This window comes from Neovison vison, chromosome 6 (assembly GCF_020171115.1).
Source record: "Neovison vison isolate M4711 chromosome 6, ASM_NN_V1, whole genome shotgun sequence".
NCBI classification, from domain to species: Eukaryota; Metazoa; Chordata; class Mammalia; order Carnivora; family Mustelidae; genus Neogale; species Neogale vison.
This window is the reverse complement of record NC_058096.1, coordinates 120,312,349-120,334,874: the sequence shown is the minus strand read 5'-3', so window position 1 is coordinate 120,334,874 and position 22,526 is coordinate 120,312,349. Positions and strand designations below refer to the sequence as shown.

General features: G+C 43.6%; 1 protein-coding gene across 22 annotated transcripts in view; it reads left to right on the top strand.

Moving 5' to 3' along the window:
• The window catches only part of KALRN (kalirin RhoGEF kinase), a 661,720-nt gene that overhangs the window by 342,757 nt on the left and 296,437 nt on the right, over positions 1 to 22,526 (top strand). For 18 of the 22 annotated variants that reach the window (XM_044252161.1, XM_044252158.1, XM_044252155.1 and 15 more), the window contains 2 exons: positions 8,101 to 8,309; positions 11,520 to 11,694. In XM_044252161.1, the coding sequence (XP_044108096.1) occupies positions 8,101 to 8,309; positions 11,520 to 11,694 (384 nt within the window). The remainder of the gene's footprint in view (positions 1 to 8,100; positions 8,310 to 11,519; positions 11,695 to 22,526) is intronic. The other 4 variants (XM_044252163.1, XM_044252164.1, XM_044252176.1 and 1 more) reach the window with 1 other exon arrangement.

The window sequence follows — 22,526 nt, the reverse complement described above, 5'->3', positions numbered from 1 at the left end:
GTTTCTCTCTGTGGGACCCACAGCCACTCTCTGATGAATGTCTGTAAAGCAAGGGGATTAGCTTTAATCCAGGTTTTCCTGCCGGGCTGTCTGCTTGCTTGGGGCTCACCTGATTCTTAATAATGGTTTCAGAAAGCAAAATCTTGTGTATTCTCTTCTAATTACGAGTCTGTGGGTGATGGAATGGAGCATGAATGAACAGGAGTCATGTTCCCCGTGAGGGCTGTGGGGGTGTTCGCTGCCCAGGGAGGTGATGGGTGAGGTTAGTTTAGCCGTATCTCCATGTTCTGTGCATGGACCTAAAGACTGGGATTCTAGTTCAGAGTCTGCTGCTATAGAACCATGTGAGCCAAAAACTAATGATATACTATATGGTGACTAACATAACATAATTAAAACAAAAAACAAAAAAAACCATGTGAGCTTATGCAGATCACTATGCCACTGGCCCTGGGTTGCCCCATCTATAAAATCGTGCAGTTGGATTCAGTGGCCCAGAGACCCCTTATAATTCTAGTGTTCAAGACTCCTTTCTTTTTCTTCTTTTCATCTTCTTTATTTGATGGTGATAATAACAATAATAAATAAGAGTAAGTCTGAAATAATACAAATAATTTCCCTGACCTAAGATGTGGTTCATTGTAAGCACTCAATGCATAATAGGTAGTATTTTTGTTTTTTAATTGGGCACCTACTCCTTGCCAGACACATGGAATCGTCATGATCATCTTATGGTTTAGATTTTCTTAAACACAGTTTCAAATGGGGAAACTCAGGCTCACAAAAGAGCCTGTCTGTGTCGTGATGGAGCTTCTCACCCGTGGAGACCTTATGTGTCTTCCTGAAGACTGCCCGTGCTTGCCTCTGCTGTTCCACACTCTCTCCTCCCATGTTCCTCTGCTATCTCCTCCCCTCCTCTGCTGTTCTTCCTTCTCCTTACCCTTCTTTTGCCTCTTTACATTTTCAACCCTTGAAACCAGGCCTTGACGGGGAGGGTGGATCTTAGCTGAGAAATGCAAAATGTTGCTAGGTTGTGGGTGTGGGCGGCAGAAGCTGATAAATACTGTCATAGATCCTTTCTGCCTAGTTATGGCTAATTTCTTCTTCCTTCCTTCCTTTTTTTTTTTTTTTTTTTTAAGTAGGCTCCATGCCCAGTGTGGAGCCCATTGTGGGATTTGAACTCATGACCCTGAGATCAAGACCTGAGCTGAGATCAAGAGTCAGATACTTAACCAACTGAGGCACCGAGGCACCCTCTCCTCCTTCCTTTTCTTTCTTCCTTTCTATCTGCATCAGCCGTCTCCTGAGTTTTTGCATTAATGCCACTGTGTAATAGAATGTTATTGTGGGATATGATTTCAAAGGAATTAGGTAGAGCCCCCTGTACAAGAGATTTCTGGGCAGGAACTGAGCATCCGCCTTCATAAATGATTTAACCTAGGTTTCCCATGACTCCCCAGACTGAAGTTCATAATTTTACTTTTTCCCACTTCCTACATCAAAAGATTTATTCTAATTAGGATCAGAGAGGAAACAGGAGGAAGATATGAGAAAGATACCCTCCAAGCCCATTTCTTCTACAGATTGAATAGTGCGTTTAATCCTTTTGGCCCTCCATCATGAATTCTTGGTGACCACGGGAGTCTGGAAAGTTAAAAACCTTCTAACCATTTTATTTCAGTGTTCTTCATAATTTTCAGTGTTCTTCATAATTTGAATAATTAAAAACTATCTAAATAGTCCATGTTGAGTGATCCATTAAACTAATCACAGTACCTCTAGTCAGCGAAATATTATATAGTTATTATATATCACATTGTCAATCATGAATAGCATGAGAAAGGGCTTGTAGTGTAATATATAGAACACTGTATATCCAGCACAATCACAATTTTGATACACACATAGAATAGAGACCAGAAAGCAGTATACAAAGTTGTTAAATGCCTGAGTGACTTAATTTTCTTTTGCATTCTTTTGTTTTATAACTTTCCTTCAATGACATATTTTATTGGAAATCTATAACAATCCCAATTAATGTTATTTTACAAAAATAAAATTTGTCATCCCCCTTTGGAGAGAAGAGCTACACTATAAAGAGAGCCGACAAACATGTGTTGGGACCTTCTTACGTTCACAGAGCCTCAACTATTCGTATCTATTGTGCTGAACTTTCCAATAGCTTCTTTTTGCCTAGGGACAGGAGGGCAGCTGGCATTTTGCTGGTCTTGAGAGCTAGTGAGAATATAGGGAGAAGAATTTACCCAAGTCCTCACTTTCTTTGTCCAGGGAGAAGGCATTTGTAGCAAGTGTCATCTGCTCCACAGAGATTGTCCAGACAGAATTCTCTTTCCTTGGGGTTTCCATGGAAATGCTGCAATTGCTGGGCTTTCAAAATATCCATTTTTACATATTTTTCTAGTAATAATATGAGAGTCAAATTAACTAAAGAATGTGGCCAAGATAATCAACCTCGACTCTTTATTACACAGCTTAATTAAATGCCCATTTCTGTTTGATTCTAAACTTGTGAAATCATTCTTCCATGCTATTTTCTGCTCAAACAGGCACGCACGCACTCACACACACACACACACACACATCCCACAAACACCTCAGACACTCATATGAGCACATGGTCTCTCCCCACCCACCACAGAACCAAAACGAAATCAGTCTTCCAAAGCAACGATGCTTGCAAGAACAACACAGTTTTGGCCTCCATCTCAATTGCCAACTGTCACTATGTTTGTTTAAGAAATAAAAGCCGGAGGGCGCCTGGGTGGCTCCTGGGTTAAGCTGCTGCCTTCGGCTCAGGTCATGATCTCAGAGTCTTGGGATCGAGCCCCGCATCGGGCTCTCTGCTCAGCGGGGAATCTGCTTCCTCCTCTCTCTCTGCCTGCTTGTGATCTCTCTCTGTTAAATAAATAAATAAAATCTTAAAAAGAAAGAAAGAAAGAAAGAAAAGCCGGTCATCAATGCCAAAGAAAAACGATTTCTTCAAAGTGAGGGGAGGGCAGTTCACCCTGTGGAGCTAGATCTGTGAGACAGCTTAGGGCTGTGGATTGTCCCAGCACAGTGCTCCACAGCTGTGCAGGTGAACTGCCAATCAGCAGAGGAAAGTCGTACAGATTACCTTCTTCCGTAACCACTCATCCATAAGCCTCATTAGTTCTACAGACCTCCTAGTATCTCCCTTCCTTGCCCTTCCCTCCCTGCCTTTTTCCATTGCCTCTTTCTCTGTAGGCAGTATGGGCTCCTGAACTCCCCGGTTCACTCTTAGGACTAACTTCATGTAGTACGTTCAAAGGCTCCATCCACTGCACCTTTGCTAAGGTTCTAGAACTTCTCAAATTAGGTCCATTGTTTGGATACACATATTTGGGGCCACAACCACATGTTCTCTCTGAGAGGAAGAACACATAAAACCACCTACGTGCGTCTGTCCACATGGACCGAGTAATCCTTGCCAACCAAAGAGCAGAGACCTGAAGGAATGGGTCCCACTACAGGTGTGTTTGACCAAAAAGAGCATCTGGAAATGTCTGAAACATGAGAGTCATTCTGGAAGCAGTGGATTGAAGGAAAAGACGCCGTGCTAATGTGTTGGACTCTCTTTACACAGAGGGTAAAAAGGATCACCCTAGGGGAGAGAAACCAAGTGGAGAACAACAGGATTACCTCACACACTCTGTGAGTTTACCTAGTTTTGGCAGTCATTGCTTGTGGTAGCTTGAAGGGAGAGACCATTCTGACTGGGTTTCACTGACTGCCTGATAACTAGTAAATTACTAATAGAAGTGGCACTCTGATGTGGATTCTTTTCAAAGCAATCTAGGCACACTCTTCAGGGGTAAGTCAGATGGGCACATACACAGAAGGAAACCAACAGGACATTCACATGGCAAAATTGTAGCCTAGGAAATTGAATATTGGGCCTTACTCATAGTTTAGGGACACTATGTTCCTTTTTGTCTATTTTATGTATGCCTCAGAGGTCCTTATTTAAAAAATCGTATTATAAGCTTACGATTTACATGTGCTGCTCCTACGGTCACCTCTGTGGGTGTGACCTTGTGGGATTGCAAGTGGCTCACAACTCAAGCTTTCTAGGTTGCTAATAGTGTCTTAACTTGATATCATAGTTATCCTTAAGCTCTTGCTAAAGTTTCTGGACTTTGGATGTGTCTGTGTCCAAGCTGAGACTACTGTGTTTTAGTTTAGAAAGCCATTTCTTTGCTATCCTCTTCTTGACATCAGCCTTTGAAGAGAAACCATAGCAAATTAGAGCTGGAAGGGGTTTTAGGGATAAGCTGGAGAGCCCACACATATACATGCCTACACATGCACACACTCACCAGTTTCAATATGAAGTAGTTGAAGTAAAGTCATTTTCCCATGCTCAAGGAGTAGCCAACAGAGGCAGAATCAAGAATTATCACCAGTAAATATCAGTTTCATTCAAGAGCTCCTTTTTTTCTGTTTGTTTTCGTAACAGAAGGACAGATAGAGAAAGATGTCACTAATGTTTTGCCTTTGGTGCTGTAGTCCCCTTCCCTCGCTCCAAGCCAAATTCTCTTTAATCACAAGCAATTTTGTTTGATATTTTATCCTCCTGAAGGTAGACCAGTGCTTCTTTTCTTATCAGCCTGCTAACCACTGGGCTGAGCTGCACCGAGTACTGTCCTTCATCATTTATCTCTTAGCTGATTTTCCTTAGCAGCAAGTAGGTTTGATTCTGCCTTAGACAAGTTTGTTTATAATGTAATAGAATATGTGACTAGAAATGTGAGAAATCAGTTTCAGTTCACTAGTCAAAGACTGTTTGGGGGGAGGGCACATTTTTCTAATGACAGTGACTTCAGAGATCAGAGTGTATTCTCAGACATCTCTAGTCTTTCCCTAGTCCCTTTGTGTATAACACTGATGTCTCATTTTTATCTGGCAATTTCTATGGTCGGTTTCTTTACCCCTGCTGTTTAGCTGCATGACCATCAGGAGGAGGAAGAGCCATGAAGCATGGTGGATTTCCTCAGAAAAAAAATGATGCTTTCTTCCCTAGACCTACACCAGACGTGTTCAAGTTTTATTAAGAATAAGAGAAAGGGCTGGGGCGCTTGGGTGGCTCAGTGGGTTAAAGCCTCTGCCTTCAGCTCAGGTCGTGATCTCAGGGTTCTGGGATCGAGCCCCACGTCGGGCTCTCTGCTCCGCAGGGAACCTGCTTTCTCCCCTCTCTCTCTGCCTGCCTCTCTGCCTACTTGTGATTTCTCTCTGTCAAATAAATAAAATATTTAAAAAAAAAAAAAAGAGAAAGGGGTGCCTGGGTGGCTCATTCAGTTAAGTGTCTGACTCTTGATCTCAGCTCAGATCTTGACCTCAGTGTCATGAGTTCAAGCCCCACATTGGGCTCCACTGGGAGCTGGGTGTGGAGAAAAAAAAAAAAGAAGAAAAGACCTCTAAGCTATGAAGCCATTAAAATAGCTTAAGGATGGTACTGAGAACAGAATTATCTTAAATCAAATAAAATTCTCAAGATCCCTATAAGCCTCTTTTCTGTCTCTTATTCCTGTAATAGCAAGTACCAACCTTACCCTGATCCGTCTTCTGTCTCAATGCCTGTCCTCCCTCAACACATCAAGTTTCTTTTCAAGTTTTCTTGTTTCTTCTTTCTTTCAACTTACTAATCAAGTCTTATATGACTTGTTTGGTATCTACAGTTTTTATCTCTCTTTTTACATCCTCTTTTCCTTTCCTTTTATTTCCTTTCCTTTCCCTTTTATTTTCTTTTCCTTCTTTCTTTCTTTCCTTTAGAAATATCTAGACTTTCCAGTCTCTAGGCTTTCCTTAGACATCCCAGGACAAAGCAGCAAAAACAGCAAAGAGAGGCCCAGCTCAGCCTAGCCTACTGAAAGACCAAATCTGGTGTTGATCTTTTACTAATTCCAAAATGAAGGAGTACTTTAAACTTTCCTGCTGCCTTCTGGTGGGAACTGGAGGTGGCTTGCATCAAAAGTATCTTTTAAATATAATACCTAGCACTTCCTCTATGCTAGGCACTGTTTCTAAATGGTATATATAGATACAGGTATCTATATAGATATATGTGGATATAACTCACTTATTTGTGTATATGTACATACACAAATACACACACATGGTATCAACTTATTAGTAATATTAATAAAAGTACATACTATTATTATCGCCACTCTACTGATAAGGAAAACTGGGGTGCAAAGAGGGTAGCTTATTTGCTCAAGGTTGTCTAACTGATACATGGTAGAATTGGGGCTTGAAATTCTTAACCATTATGCTCTACTGCCTGTCTGTACAGTATGTTTTCAGAAAACCCATTATCTTTTGCCCAGGGACTTCAGCACCTGTAGAAAATGCTTTTGTTCTCTAGGCCAAATGGCAACTTGAAATAACATGAACCAACAGCGACCAATACCCTGAACTTCCTGGTTTCCTGGTTTCAAACCAATTTGAAATAAGTACATTCATACATTTAGGAATATATATCCCAGCTTCCATGGTCTGGAAAATTTGCCATCTGTTTTTACAACAAAAAAGGGTGGGTTTTGTTTTGTTTTGTTTTGTTTTTTGGTAAAGGAAATAAACTGAATTACAACTAGATTGTAAGCTGCTAAATGACAGGAACACTGAATAATAGTAATTTATATCCTTTAGGGCAATCATCACAATGCCAAGGACTTATTAATAGTTTTATGTGTTCAGGGGTACCTGGTGGCTCAGTCGTTAAGTGTCTGCTTTCAGCTCAGGTCATGATCCTGGGGTGCTGGGATCGAGTCCTACATCACATTACATGTTTTATACATGAAGTCATAGAGAGCCAAGGAAGGAATGATTTATTCAAAGGCACCATGAGTTAAAAGAGTAGGCCAAAATCTACATCTGATTCTGTCTCTTCATTTTCTCTCCATACTATTTTTTGTTTTGTTTTGTTTTCTCCCTGGTAGAGCCCTGAGCTTATCTTTCTAGCTAGCCAGGTGAAGATTCCTTATTTCTAAGCAAGCACCAGACTCATCTTTCCCTTCCTCATTTTGTGAGCATGCTTGGTAGGAGTATTAGAAATGGAGCCCTGTGGCAGGCCATGGGGACCTAGTTTCAGTATGAAGAAGAGTTATCATTACATGAGTTTTCAGTAATTCAGTCCAGCTCCTCATCATTTCCAGTAGTTATTCTGTTCACAACATTATACTTAGCTCTTTTAAAGTTGCCTGACCAGTAATATCACCCTGGCTGCATTTCAGTGCTTTGAATGTAATGGGGGAAATGTTTCATCCTTACCGTAAAATTAAGATAAGCTACATTTTTAGCATTCAACCTTCTAACCAACCTAGCACCCCTGAAAAGACCAAAATAATTTAGCATGACACATATTTTTAAAATTAATCTTCACTTGGTTCTCTTTTTTTTAAGATTTTACTTTTTTATTTGAGAGAGAGAGAGAATGAGAGAGGGAGATCATGAGAGGGGAGAGGTCAGAGGGAGAAGTAGACTCCCCACAGAGCAGGGAACCCAATGTGGGACTCGATCCTTGGACTCCATGATCATGACCTAAGCTGAAGGTAGTGGCTTAACCAACTGAGCCACCCCAGTGCCCCTTCTTCATTTGGTTCTTATTGAGCAACCCATTCCTTTTTGCATGTTTCCAAAGTCATGGTACATTTCTAGAAATCAACATCTAGTGGTCTGGAGTATGTACAGCCCTCCTTTCTGAAAGATGAAATAATATATGTCCCTCAGCAATCCTCTGTTCTTCCTAGTGTCTGCAAGATGAGTGATCGCCCTGCTCTACGAAGGCAAGTTTCACTGACCCACAGGGAAGTGAAGCCTCGGGTGGTTCTCATCCTTTGGGAACAGAAACAGTGAACTTAACAGAGTGAATTTAATGGAGTGAACTTAACAGAGATGTATAATGAATTTAAATGCAGATATGCCAGTGAGAAGGACAGTCTGACATCACACTGACTGGTGGAGGTTAGGTTACATGTCCCATGTCTGACTTTCTGGCCCTGGCCCCAGCCCTGACCTCTCTGTCTGCCCCGCATGGGGTCTCTGCTCTCTCCCCCACAGTTGTGGACATGGATGGAAGACCTTCAGAAGGAGATGCTGGAGGACGTTTGTGCGGACTCAGTGGATGCGGTCCAGGAACTGATCAAACAGTTCCAGCAGCAGCAGACCGCCACTCTAGATGCCACACTCAACGTCATCAAGGAAGGCGAAGACCTTATCCAGCAGCTCAGGTCAGCGCCTCCCTCCCTAGGGGAGCCCAGCGAGGCCAGGTCAGCATGGGCAGTGCTCTCCAGTGGGAAATGCCCTCGACTAGATGTGAGATAAGTCATGTCCCAGTCTTGGCTCAGCCACAGCCAGCTTTGTGGTCTCTTGTGAGCTTCAGTCTCTCCATCTGTCAGATATAAAAATGCCTGTGCCATACCCAACTTGAGTTGAGGATGAAATAGAAAATGAAGAAGCTCTGATGTTTCAGAGAATTATGTATTATTCATGATATTATTCAGCAATCAGTAAGTAACACAGACACAAAAATTAACCACATCCAATAGGAAATAAATAGCATCTTCATGAAGAATTACAGCGTAGTTGGTTATGTGGGGAAATAGCCTTTATGGAGTCCCATGTTATTTGGCTTCTGATCTTGGGCTGAACCCTGAATGCTAGTGCTCCAGGTGGCAAAAACGGTTGGCTTTGGCTCCGTGGGGATCTAGAGAGTGTGTGTCCTCATCCTAGTCTGCTCTCCATTGCTCACATATGACCTTTCCACCATTCCTTGCTGCCCAGAAAATATAACTCCCTTTCTACCAACCTAAACAAACATAACCAAGAAGGAAAATCCTGTCAAAAACCTTACATTCATTTAGAATCACCCACAACATTGCCTCATTTCTGTGGTCATCAATATCTAGTTTCCTCCTGTCAAGGGCACAGACTCCTCAGATAAGGTGTCACAGGCGGTGAGCCAGCCCTCAGCACCACCTCTGGGCCCAGGTGCTGTATAAGTAGGACTTGATGGTGCTAACGATGTCTTCTGCCCCCAGGGACTTGCTCTGTCCTAGAATCACTGAGTGTTGGGACCTCTGCCAGCCCCACACAGAAATAATCTCATCAGCAAGTCCCAGGCCAGCCCTGGGGCCTGAGGGAATTACTCCAATGGGAGAGGGTTCCCCCCAACCCCGTTACTGGTTGTCCAATTAAACAAACAATGAGAGCTTACCTTGAGATAGCCCCACACATTTTATCTGTTGGAAATTGTGTCTATTCCAAACATGCACATGGGATGTTTCTGAGTCCTCCTGGTGCATACTAACAAGACAGCCTCTTTCCCTTCTTTCCCCAGTTCATCTTTACTAATATATAATATATGAGTTTTGTCTGGCTATCTAAGAAACCCTACTGTTACTGGCTTCTGAAAAAAATTCCAAATAGCAGGCTGTCACTTAAGCTCTCTGGCCCTCAGCTGCTTCATCTGTGTAATTAAGGGGGTCGCTGTAGGAGCTCTCTCAGCTCTAGAATTTTGTGATGGTTTTGTGTTTCCTCTCCAAATGCTCTTCGTAAGCTTAGTGGGTTTCGTTCTGTGTGGGCTGGGTCTGTGGGGGAGACCTCTGCTCTCACCTGCCAACCTTACATGATGCCTAAGGGCCAAGGGCTACTCTGTGATGGCAAAGGCCTGTTCTACAGCTTGGATGCCATGGATTTCCAAGAGGACCCTAGCTAGCTGTGTGACCAAGAACCACTGGGGACTATGTGCACCCCCAGTAGCCTGACTCTAGCCCCGGCACCCGTCCTTGATTTCAAGACCCATCAAAGAGGAAAAGACGTGAACCATGCCTGGTGGAGAGGGGCAGATGCCTCCTGCCCAGCAGAGCACACATCTTCTCTTGGTCTCTGTGACTTCGCTGGCACTCATCATCGAAGCATCTCAGGCGGTTTGGCATCATCTCTGGGCCTCCTAGTGAGTGTGACGCTGACATTGGTGCTGTGCAAAATGGTCAGAAATTCTTCTCTTCCTTCTGGAAGCTGTGTGATAGAAAACAGCCTGAGAGGAGCAGTCAGAAAGAACAAGCATATCCTTCCAACAGCAAAGTCCTCAACAAATGCATAAAGCAGAGCATCGAGTACCTGCCTTATGTTCCATTCCTGGTTGGGTTTGGTGCCCAGAGAGGCCGGTGTTGGGAGCTCTCAGAATGGCAGAAGGAAGGGTTCCTGACCATGGGCCTTACACCCCTTCAGAAACAATATAAACTCCGACACAGCTGCTTCTGAGACAGACACAGGCCAACAGCCTGCTGATGATTTTGCCCTTTTCTTATGACTTCTTACAGCGTATAAGAAACCAGGAAGCCACAAGATAATGAACGTGCCCCTTTATTGTAAGCTTTAGGGCCCCCTAGAATCTGAACGTCTCAACACCTGTAACTGACCTATTATAATGGTCTCTTTGAAGGTCTCACCACCCCCTCACTTCTCTGAGCAGCTCAGTGTGTTTTCTTTTGGTTCCCCTCTACAACATGTCACCTCCCCTGCCACTTTAGCATAGACTCTTCTGTTTAGAGAGCACAGGCCTCCCACCTGCTTGGCTGGTTTCCTCCTTTTCACGCCCAAATCAGAACACATCCTCTTGGCAGCCTTGCTGTTGCCCCAACCTAACGTGCCCCTACCCTCTACTCTCCACAGCTGGGCCTGGGCCCCCATCAGCACGTGGCACTTCTCACGTGTCCTTTCAGGATTCATAGCCACTCACGCAGCATGTTCTGGTCACCGAGCACATTCGCAGGCACGGTCTCACTTGACAGCAAAGCATGAAGTGAGCAGGGCAGGGCATTACTAAGTGCCCTTGTCAGGAGGCTGCTGGGACTCCAGGAGGTGATGTCCCCAGGTCACAGGCCCCTGTGTGTCAGACTGGGGGCTCAATCTGCGCTTGTGACGTCTAGATCCCATGCTTTCCTCACAGCAGCTTGGAACCTGTGGGCAGCACAGGCTCTGCACGGTACTGTGAAGTGGAGGAGGAATTTTGGTAGCTGTGATCTCATTTTATTTAAACCAGGAAGTGATTTTTTTTATGTGCCTTTAGTTTGTCTACTCTTACGTGTTGTGACCATTGTGTTTACTGTCATGTGTGTGCACGTGTGCATGTTAAACTCGTGCGTCGTAGGCTGCATGTATGTGTGGCACCGCTCCGTTTCCCTAACACATTCTGCCTCTGAGAGCCCTTTGCCTACATTCCCTTGTCTGATCCCTTTCTCCACCCGGAGGACGGAGGACGAGGAGAGCGGCTAGTCTCAGCGCTGCATTGCGGGGAACCTCAGAGAGGATATGCGAGTCATTGGTTCACCTGCTCCAGAGATAGTCCCAGGGTCGCAGGGGGAGTGTGAGAAATGTCCTGAGTGACCCAGCCCATTCACACCCGCCTTGCTCGGAGGAGGAAGACCTCCTGCCCCCTTTAACATGGCCAGGCCTTTCCCCCTCCTGTGCCGCAGGGACTCAGCTGTGTCCAACAACAAGACGCCCCACGGCAGCTCCATCAGCCACGTCGAGTCAGTCCTGCAGCAGCTGGATGACGCCCAGGTGCAGATGGAGGAGCTGTTCCATGAGCGCAGGATCAAGCTGGATATCTTCCTGCAACTGCGCATCTTCGAGCAGTATACCATCGAGGTAGAGGCGCGGGGGTGGGGGGGGGGCACGCGGACGGAGAGGGCGGGGAGTCAGGGAAAGTCCTGGGGCGCCACCTAGGGGCCTGCTTCTTGCTCAGGGGCATGGCCTGGGGCTGGCAAGGGGGCATTGGGCAGGACCCTAAGGGAATTCTAGGGGATGGTACCTTGAGGATCCATTTGCAGAGTCAGCAGATTCCCAATTCACGTTCTACCTGGTTCCGTTCCTCTGTCCTCACCTGCTCTGCCAGGCAGAGAGCCTCTCTGTTTCACTTTCTGTCTAGGAACGACTTTATCGAGAAAGTTTTTGTTGGAGTTATTTGGACCCTTGGTACATTGGTTCCTAAAAGACCATGGCGTTGGCTATTTGAGTTAGCCATTGGGTCCTTTAGCTTCAGGAGCAGGTAGGTGTTAAAATTCGGAGGCCTCCTCAGCTGATGACTAGAGGTCAGGAGCTAGATGAAATCACAGAGCAGTCAGGAAGTCAGGAGCCACAGGGAGGAAGACCTTTTCTTTAATTTGCTTTGCGCTCACCAAGAAAGTAAGTCTGTGCTAAGGCCATCTTGGTTCATCTCATGGACTCCTCAGTTCCTTCTGCAAAGGTCAGAATTGGATGTTCTGATATATTTATATCCCCTTTGTGATGCCTATTAATAATGTCTGTTCCACATAATATCCACCTATTATTATTTTCTACTTTGAAACACTAACTAAAGCCAGGCCAGTAGGGTTCCTGGGTTGTGAAGAGTGTCCAACACCCAAGGCACTTTGTCCTTTTCAGGGATGGGAAAGGGTTAAATTAAAGAGGCTCTATCTTTGCTCTCTGCTGGTGTGGTATGAGGGAAAGCTGCTCTCCACCCATCATTTTTTAAAAATTTTGTTGTATATGCCGATGGGCTCCTAACAGTTTGGGCTTCTGGGTGTCTGGGAGTGATCTTCCTAACAATATCTGTGGAAACTTCATGAAACTAGTTTGGAAGGAAAGGACTCCGCCCGCCCCCCCCCCCCCCCCCCCGCCAATGTTGCTGTTCACATATCCCAATCCCAGTCCCAGGCAGGACCAGAGAACTGTCCTGGCAAAAGATGCTCTTTTCTTCAATTCTGTGACCAACAGGGTTTATATTGACAATCAGAAATATAAGAGGAAAGCAGTCCTAAAGTAATCCTTCCTATCCGTTATTGTCTTAATGATCTGTCTCTTCTTATAACCACACCTCTACCTTTCCTTCCTTGGAAGCCACTGCAGTTTCTTGCTTAAGACTACCTGTTCAAAAAAAGGGGCGGTCTGGATAGTTTGTGACACAAAGGAAAAGAAGAAAAGATAAGTCTTTAAATCTATATCTTGATTATCCTTCCAACTTATTCTATAACTTTAGGTGAATTTATCTGTACTTTTTACTTAATTTACTTTGAGTCTACACTCAAAAGGATGTCAGGGGGCAAGTACTATTAAAACATAAGTTGTGGGGCACCTGGCCACCTCACTGGAGGTGTATGTAACTCTTGTTTGATCTCAGGCTCACGAGTTCAGGTCCCACACTGAGTGTAGAGATTACTTAAACTTTAAGGAAAAGAAATGTATACTTACAAATATATATTGAAAGAACGATAAAAATACTAGTGGAAAATTAGAGATTTTGGCAGGCAGCAGAGAGAATGTGGTGAATTTCATAGAGCTGGGGTGACCAAGGTAACAAAGACAGGAAAAGGGGGGTATGAGTTGTTAATCTCTGGTACTCGGGAGTGAGGCCCCCAAAATAAACAGAGTTCCATTTGATTGCCAGGCCCAGCCCCAGGCACTCCCATCATCCCTCCCCAGCTCTGCTGTGCCTGCCGAAGGTGAATGTATCCCTTGGGAAATCATGAGCGCAGGTGTGGTGATTCTGCTCTTGTAGTCTCTGTTTACTCTCCTGTCATTCCCAGTCTGCATCTAAAACTGCTTAAGTGGGGGCACCTGGGTGGCTCAGTGGGTTGGGCCTCTGCCTTCGGCTCGGGTCATGATCTCGGGGTCCTGGGATCAAGCCCCGGATCTGGCTCTCTGCTCAGCAGGGAGCCTTCTACCCCCTCTCTCTGCCTGCCTCTCTGCCTACTTGTGATCTTTCTCTCTGTCAAATAAATAAATAAAATCTTTAAAAAAAAAAACTGCTTAAGTGGAAGGAAACCATCTGAGGGTTTGGATGTTTGGGTTTTATTTTGTTAGATGACATGGTTTTGAGGTCACAGTTGCTGGCTTAGTTGCAGAATGGGGTCGATAACTTCACTTTGCCATGAATTGCACCCCTGACATTAGCCGGAGGGGCTAATGCCCTAGTGATGCCTATAGTGGTTCTGGGAAAATCCACTCTCATTCCTGAAAAACAATCCAGAGGATACGCCAAAATTATCCATTAAAACAAAAAAGCAAACTGTAAATCCAATATTTTAAAACTGGCTCCTATTTAACTGTTGCACCAGAGGAGCTTGCTGTTTCAGTTACAGGATTTGAATTCTTCAACCTTGGTGTTGTATAGAAATGCTCTCCCCCACCCCCGCAGCTCCCATACCACACAATAATGTGAATAGTTGATCTGTAATAGAGAGCAAAAGTGGGGACATCGTATGAAGGTCTCATAAAATGAGGGAGATAAAAATAGTAACTTGGTTCAGCACCCTCTGGTTTAGGCAATGACATGCAGGTTTTAGAAGGGGTCTTGTGCCCCATCTGGGGTGTGGCCCATAGCTTGGGAAGTGCTGCATTTCATCCCAGATCAAAATGGAAATCCTGCCAATCCTATGAAAAAGTTCTGCTTCAACTCAGATTGTCAGAAGTTATTTTTGAGGGTGATGAGATTATTTCAAATACCAGCCAGTGTTTAACTGGGTGGTGGTGGGCGGCGGGGGTGGGGATGACGAACAAACATCTAGAGAAGAGCCAGAGTGGGAAACCAAGGGTGGCTTCGGCAGTGAGGGGCATGTCAGAGCTGACATTAGCCAGGACAGGGGCCATCTTTGCAGAACCTTCAGCTATGGGGTCCTTCTCTGGAGGAAGGCATTTGATGGACATACTCGGAATTCCTGGGGATTACTGAAAACCAGAGCAGGCCTGCACGCCTGACATCTGGGAATCTGAGCATGATGCCTTAACCATGTCACCGATGGCTGAGATGGGCTAATTAATTTAACAATTAAGATAGTACAGGAGTTGCTGTGCCAGGCTCCTTTTCCTCTGTAAGGTGTGTGTGGCGCCCACAGGATAACCTTGGCTGAGGTCACAGGGCGTCCCCACCAAGAATTAAGCTTACCCAGATGTAGTAGGCAACTGCTCTAAAGCCAGGACTGCAGCTGCATTCCTGACAGACCATCTTAACCTCCATGGAGACTAGATACAGTGACCCATGGGGGAACACAGTGTTCTGTAAAGTGTTTCCTATACGTTCAGCTTACCCCCATGAAAGAAGTTTTATATGAAACGGTTGTGATGGCAGAGACATTTTACCAAAGGTGAATAATTACGTTGTGGTAGTAGGAATATGGATGATATTTCCTTGCTGTTGAAGCTCCCATGCATTTCAAAGTTTTCTACAATTGACCAGAATGATTAAAAAGAAGTTAAAAAAAAAAAAAAGTTTTTAGAAGCAAGAACAGGCCAGGAGTCTCCAAACTCCTTTGATCGTGTACTCTCTTAAGAAATTTTTTTGAACTTGCAACTCCCTATCTTTGCATATATTAGTTTATAAACGGTACACATGTTCTATCACTGACTCATAATCTCAGAACTCAGGATACCCTTAGGGTGAAATTCAGCTTTTTCATTAGAAGTTGTGGTTCCATATTTCAGATTGCCTCCTTGATCATCTCTAATTATTTTTTTTGGCCTGGATTTGTGGCAGTTCTGATTAGATCATCATTATTTCTTTACCCCACAAGGTGGCCAACAGAGAGTTAAAAGTTCTCATGTGCTTTCATGCATATTATTGTCCTCAAACTGCAGTTTCTTTGCAGGAAACTTGATAGGCCATGCGTCTTTCTGTGAAGCTTAGTTAAAAGTAGATAATAGATAGATCTGTTTAACTGGGTGCTTGTAAAGAGCGATAATTTGAACTCCCCTGAAAGCAACAGGATGAATGAGCCGCCCTCCGGCTCTCCGGGCGGCGCCCTCTCCCACCCCTCCGGCCACTGGTGCTTGTAGCAAGATGCCTGTGTCAGTCTGTCAGTGAAAGTCTAGGGAAACACTGCATCTTTTTTACCGATTTAATCAAATATGTGTGCCTATGATATACATGCACATACAGATGCATATGTATACAGGGAGAATTTTTGTGTTTTCAGTGGATAATCTGGGGCACCCCCTGGGGCAGGCATACTCACATTATAGAATACTAGAAATGACACCAAGAAAGATACTGTACATAGGGGACTTTATGAAAAATGGGCCACAGTTATGGTCTTTCTTTTAAATCTTTGACTCTATAATCACAAAGTTTGTTCGGTGTACCTGCAAATTAATCTGTGTAATTAGCCTGAGTAAGGAATGGAACGGCCAGCTCTAGATCTACGGAGTTTGTATTGGGACAAGTTGTGGCTAGGCTGAGGCTGGGGAAAAGATAGCCTTTGAGGAGGAACGTTCCGCCTTGAGGACAGACAGCTGATTACAATTTACTGGTGGTCTCAACTCTTCAAGATGCCTTTAGCATCTCATATTTGAAAGAGATTGCCCAGTCTGCCTTTTGCCTGATAGAAATCCAACTCACTCAACATTTAGTGAGCACCTAATATGAATCAAAAAGAATGTTGGGCGTTGAGGATACAAACAGTCCTTGCCATTCAGGGCCTAGCTGGGGAGAAACAGAGAAACAGAATTGTCGCACAATGTGTTAAATCTGTGGCAGAGAGAGAGACTGTTGGATGAGAACGCTGAGGCAGGAATATTTAGTTTAGTCAGGCTGCCCGTGGAAAGTTTCTTGAGGAGATTATACCTGGAACACAGGTAGAAGTTGGTAGCCAGGATTTGGCATCCCCAGGAGATGCTACCTAGCCTCTACTGGGATATCTCCAAATTCTGTAAGTGAGGTTTGGGGGGACAGGGGCAGAAAGGGGAGCTCAGGATTTTATCAGTGTATTGAACTAGAACCTCCACCCTCCTGACCTTTGATCCGAGTCTGCTTTCTGGGAAAACAGAATAAATCTGCTCCCTCTTTTATTTGGCAGCCTTAAAAACAATTGAAAATGGTCATCTCCTTTACCTGAAAAATGTTGAGATTATATAGTTAATTTCTACAATCCCCTTGACTTTAAAAATTTGGTGACTGTTTGTCTTCATCCTCTTCATCATCTGTGGCACAGATCCCAATTTATTCTTGTCTTTCTGGATGTGACGTGGTTTCCAGACACCCAACTCTCCTGGTTGCCCTCTACTGAGGGCAAGTTAGCCATGCCTTCCTACATACACCTAGGTGTAGTGTGCTCAGGGTGCTGGCACTCTGTCGGAGTGGCCCAGGAGATGGGAGCCTCTTCTGTATTCTGTAAGCTTGTGCACCCTTAAAAGCGCCGGGTTGTTTTTTCAAAGTGCTTCTGATACACTGACTTTCAAAAAAAAAAACTTAAAAAGAAACTTTTATGTATGTTCCCTCTCAAATTGTACTGTTTTTTCTTCTTGGCCCAGTTCGTCATCCTATCAAGGTAAATTTATTATTGGTTCAACATTGTAGCTATTTGAAATATTGGCCCAGTCAGGCAGGCCCTGTGGTGCTTCATGAAAGTTCTCCTCTGATGATGCAGAGCCATCGGACTGCATGGTTACTGTATTGCCTGGGGATCATCTAAGGACCACATCCTCTAGTCCACTTTCATAACCTCTTCTTCTATAGATACCATGTCAGGCTCTGCAAAATCCATGCTGTGCTCCATGTTCATAAGATACCTCAAGTTCACCAACATAGAAACTATAACAAGAAAGTTGAGATCTATTTGAGATCCCTTTTTGTGGGTTGCTCCTAGGGATCACTGTAGCATTCTTTAAACGTGCTCCAGTTCCTTTGAGGAGGAAATGCAGAACAAGTTCTATAAAGTAAACCAAAGCCAACACAAAATATTAATTTGATAGTCTCTTCCAGACTTTTGCCAAATTGATTTCAGCATCATTGTGTGTGTGGGTGGGGTTCTACTACCAACTTCCTTCTTAAATACAAAACAACAATAATTAATCACACAGCTCTCTTATTCTGGCAAGTCACCTGTTTGGAGTAAATTATCAAAGGAGGCAACTTTCAAATCCCTCTGTAATGACTGTGAGCCTGAAGTCAGGTTACATTATCAAGATACAAATGGCGTATGCTTCTTATTTCTGGTGAGGATGCTGGGGATTCAGGAGAGGGAAGCAGATGTAATCTCCAGGATGAGGTATTTAGCTTACACGGGAGGAAAAACACTGACATTCGAGCTGTGATAAGTACTAGAATGAGTGGACAATATATGTTGTAGGAGCTCTTCAACAAAGGGGAGATCTTTTCAAAACAGATTAGATTCCCACAGGTCTCAAACTCATTAAGAGCCAAAGATACGGACAAAATAACCACTGAAGATCCAATCGAGACTCCTTCAAGGTCAGTCATGATTATACCTAAGGTCCCTGTTTTATCATGATGTTAGTGAAGAAAAGAATATGAAATTATTTATAAAAATTATTCAATTATACAGATTATTTACCAGAATAGAAATTAGGTAACTAAACATTGGAACTCATCAATTACAGCACGTTGCAATATGCTCTTACATTATTTTGCCAAAAAGGAGAGACAATTGAGTAGATTTCTTTATTGCCAAATCCTTCTGTTTTCCCAGAAGTTCTTTTGATATTCCCAAAGATCTATATATAGCTACATAAATAAATAGTTTAACTCTTTAGACAAATTTTACATATATTTCTAAAGCAGAAAGAAATGTCATGATATAGATACACCTTTAAAATAACCTATATTAGAATTCACTATCTTGACATTTTATAAATTGATTTTATAAACAAAAAGAACTCAGAAAAGAAAATACTAGACTAGACAAGAATAAATGGCTCTGATATTTGGGTGAATTTTAGTTTCACAGTGGTAACCTGTATCAGTATACAAACCCATTATAGCTCAAATAACTCCTCCCGTGCAACAAGACTATCTCTTTAGCGGCAGTATGTCTTTCCCTATCATCTAACACTTGTAGGTCAGCATAGAATATTTAGCTTTCACTTTTCTCATCTTAATAAAAATAATGACATCATAAAACAGAAAGATGCTCATCTTGCAATTGACAGCCCAGGTATTTCAGAGCATCTCAGCACAATGAAATGCCTTGGATCCTTCCTTCCCACTTGGCCCTTAATGTACATAGTGTGTGTGCAAATGATTTCTCCGCAGTATGTGATGCTGTTAATAGCATTTTACCCACAGTAGAAGTCCCTTTGCAGTTGGAGTCAGTCCTCTCAAACTCTGCTGCTACTTCATCTTGTCCATTTATGTCATGCTCTAAATCTCTTGTTGTCATTTCAACAGTCTTCACAGCATCTTCCCTAGGAGTAGTTTGCATCTCAAGAAACCACTTTGCTCCTCGGTAAGGAGCAATTCCTCATCCATTCAAGTCTTATCACGAGATCGCAGCCATTCAGCCATATCTTGAGTCTCCACTTCTAATTCTAGTTCTCTTGCTGTTTCCCCCACATGTGTGCTTACTCCTCCCCTGGAGCCTTGGACCCTCAAAGTCATCCACAAGGGTTAGAATCAACTTTCATCCAAACTCCTGTTAATGCTGTTCTTTTGACCTCTTCCCATGAGTCATGAATGTTATTAATGGCACCTAGAATGGTGAATCCTTTCCAGAAAGTTCCAATGTATTTTGTCCAGATCCATCAGTGGAATCACTGTCCGTGGCAGCTGTAGCCCTACAAAATGTATTTGTTAAATAATAAGACTTTAAAGTTGAAAGTACTTCTTGATCCATGGGCTCACAGTGGATGCTGTGTTGGTAGGCATGAAAACAACATTGATCTCATCATATGTCTCCATCAGAGCTCTTGGATGAGTAGGCAGACTGTCAGTAGGCAGTGACACTTTGAAGGAAATACTTTTTTCTGAGCAGTGGGTCTCAATAGGAGGCTTAGAATATTTTGAAAAACCATGTTGTAAATGGATGTGCTGTCATCCAGGCTTTGTTGTTCCATTTATGGAGCATAGGCAGACTAGGTTTAGCATAATTCTTAAGGACCATAGGATTTTCAGAATGGTCCATGAGCACTGGCTTCAACTTCAAGTCACCAGCCACATTAGCCCCTAATGTGAGCCAGCCTATCCTTGAGAATTTGAAGCCAGGCATTGACTTCTCTTTAGCTTTGAGAATCCTAGATGCCATCTTCTTCCAAGAGAAGGCTGTTTTGTCTCTATTGAAAATCTGTTGTTTAGTGTGGCCACCTTCATGAGTTATGTGGGCTCAGTCTTCTGGATAATTTGCCGCAGCTTCTCTGTCAGTACCTGCTGCTTCACCTTATACTTTTTTGTTATGGAAATGGTTTCTTTCCTTAAACCTCATGAACGAACCTCTGCTAACTTCCAACTTTTCTTCTGCAGCTTCCTTACTTCTCTTGGGCTTCCTCGAATTGAAGAGAGTTAGGGCCTTGCTCTGGATTAGGCTTTGGCTTGAGGGAGTGTTGTTGCTGGTTTGACCTTCTGTTCAGACCACTCAGACTTTCTCCATATCAGCAATAAGGTTGTTTTGCTTTCTTACCACTCATGTGTTCACTGGAATAGCATTTTTAATTTCCTTCAAGAACTCTTCCTTTGCTTTTGCAACATGGCTAACTGTTTGGTGCAAGAGACCTAGCTTTTGGCCTGTCTCAGCTGTCAACATACCTTCCTCATGAAGCTTAATCATTTCTAGCTTTTGATTTAAAGTGAGAGACATTTGGACTCTTTCACTTGAACACTAGAGGTCATTGCAGGGTTATTAATTAGCCTAATTTCCATGGTGTGTCTCAGGGAATAGGGAGGCCTGAGGAGAGGGAGAGAGACAGGACAATGGCTGGTAGACGGAGCAGTCATAACACAGGTATGAAGTTCTCCATCTTACTTGGGTGTGGTCCGTGGTGCTCCAAAACAACGATAGTAGTAACACCAGAGATCGCGGACCACAGATCACTACAACAAATACAATAATCATGAAAAAGTTTGTGATGTTGTGAGAATTTCCAAAATGTGACACAGACATGGAGTGAGCAAATGCTCTGGGAAAAACGGCACCAGCAGACTTGCTCAACACAGGGTTGCCACAGACTCTCAATCTGTAAAAAAAAAAAAAAAAAAAACCACCACAACATCTGGGAAGTTCAATAAAGCAAAGTGCAATAAATGAAATATGTCTGCACAAGGTCAATACCTTCTTCAACCCATGGTCATCATCATCCTGATTGCCAGCATCTTCAAATGATTTGGAGAGAAGGACAACCACAGTGGGATTTCCAACTTCGCAGGTGATAGTAGAGAACCAAATAGATGGGAATAGACCATAGGAAAAGGGAAGAAAGATGACAGGTGAGTTTTGATTCAGGCAAGCACAGAATAAAACGTCAGGAGGGGCAGGGGAGATCCAGAAAGTAGGAGGAGACAGTGGAGAGGGCACCCTCAGAGCAGAGCCCAAGGCAGCTGCTAAGCCAAATCCCTCGGGTCAGTCTGTACCTGAAGAATGCTGGATTCAGTAAATCTCATCTGGCAGGGAAATCTTGGGCTTTATTTTGAAGTGAGCCTTCCCATTTCCCACTTCCCACTGCCTCTTATCCTTTCTTTCTCTTTCACTCCTCTGATTTCCCTTATGGCTATGGCTCTAGAGTAGACAGTTGTTAGATTAGAAATATTGCCAATGTATCTTTCAAAGAGGTCATTGTATCCTAATGTTCCAATTAATTCAGGAGAGTGAGGGAGACAGGAGCCACTGGAGCCAAGAGGGGAACTGAGTAGGCCGGAGCTGAGATGGACCTAATTGAGTGGAAAAAGAAAGCAAAATGGAGTGATTGAAAGCTGAATGCCCTGTGGGCAACTCGTGTTCCATCTTTCATTCATTTGGTTCAGGCCCTACTTTTTGCCCTGAACAAATTCTTTCAGGTTTCTTTTCCAAATGGAGTTAAATAGCTGAATTAATTCCCTGGATTTTCTTTTCATGGTCTCTGTATGAGCAAACAAGTCTATGTCTGATATTATGAAATAAGCCAGAGAAAAACTTTTAGGTCTGGGGGTGGTCATGAAGCTCTTCACATCAGAGGGTGTACTTTGAAGGGCGGTGAGGATTTGAGCAGACTGGGAGAAAAAACAAGAGCGTTTCAAGGCTATCACACCAGGGAAAGAGGTTGGAGAGGGCGGGAGCCAACTCTCAGGGTCCGTGAATAACGGGCTGACTGGTTTCTGTAGCAGAACATGAGATGAGGCTGGAAAGTGAGGTTTGTTTATTAACAGTAGGTAAGCTTCAGGTTTAAAAACAAAGTTTTTAATTAAAAAAAAAAAAAAGTGCTCTTTCTGTGTGCCAGCCTCGTACCCTGAAAGAAGGTCAGGAAGAAGAAGACAATGAAAGAACATTTTTCTTTTTTTAAAGATTTTATTTATTTATTTGACAGAGAGAGATCACAAGTAGGCAGAGAGGCAGGCAGAGAGAGAGGAGGAGGCAGGCTCCCTGCTGAGCAGAGAGCCCGATGCGGGACTCGATCCCAGGACCCCGGGATCATGACCTGAGCCGAAGGCAGCGGCTTAACCCACTGAGCCACCCAGGCGCCCTGAAAGAACATTTTTTGATAGAACAGAAAAAAGGAAAGAAAATAAACTCCAGCAAATATTA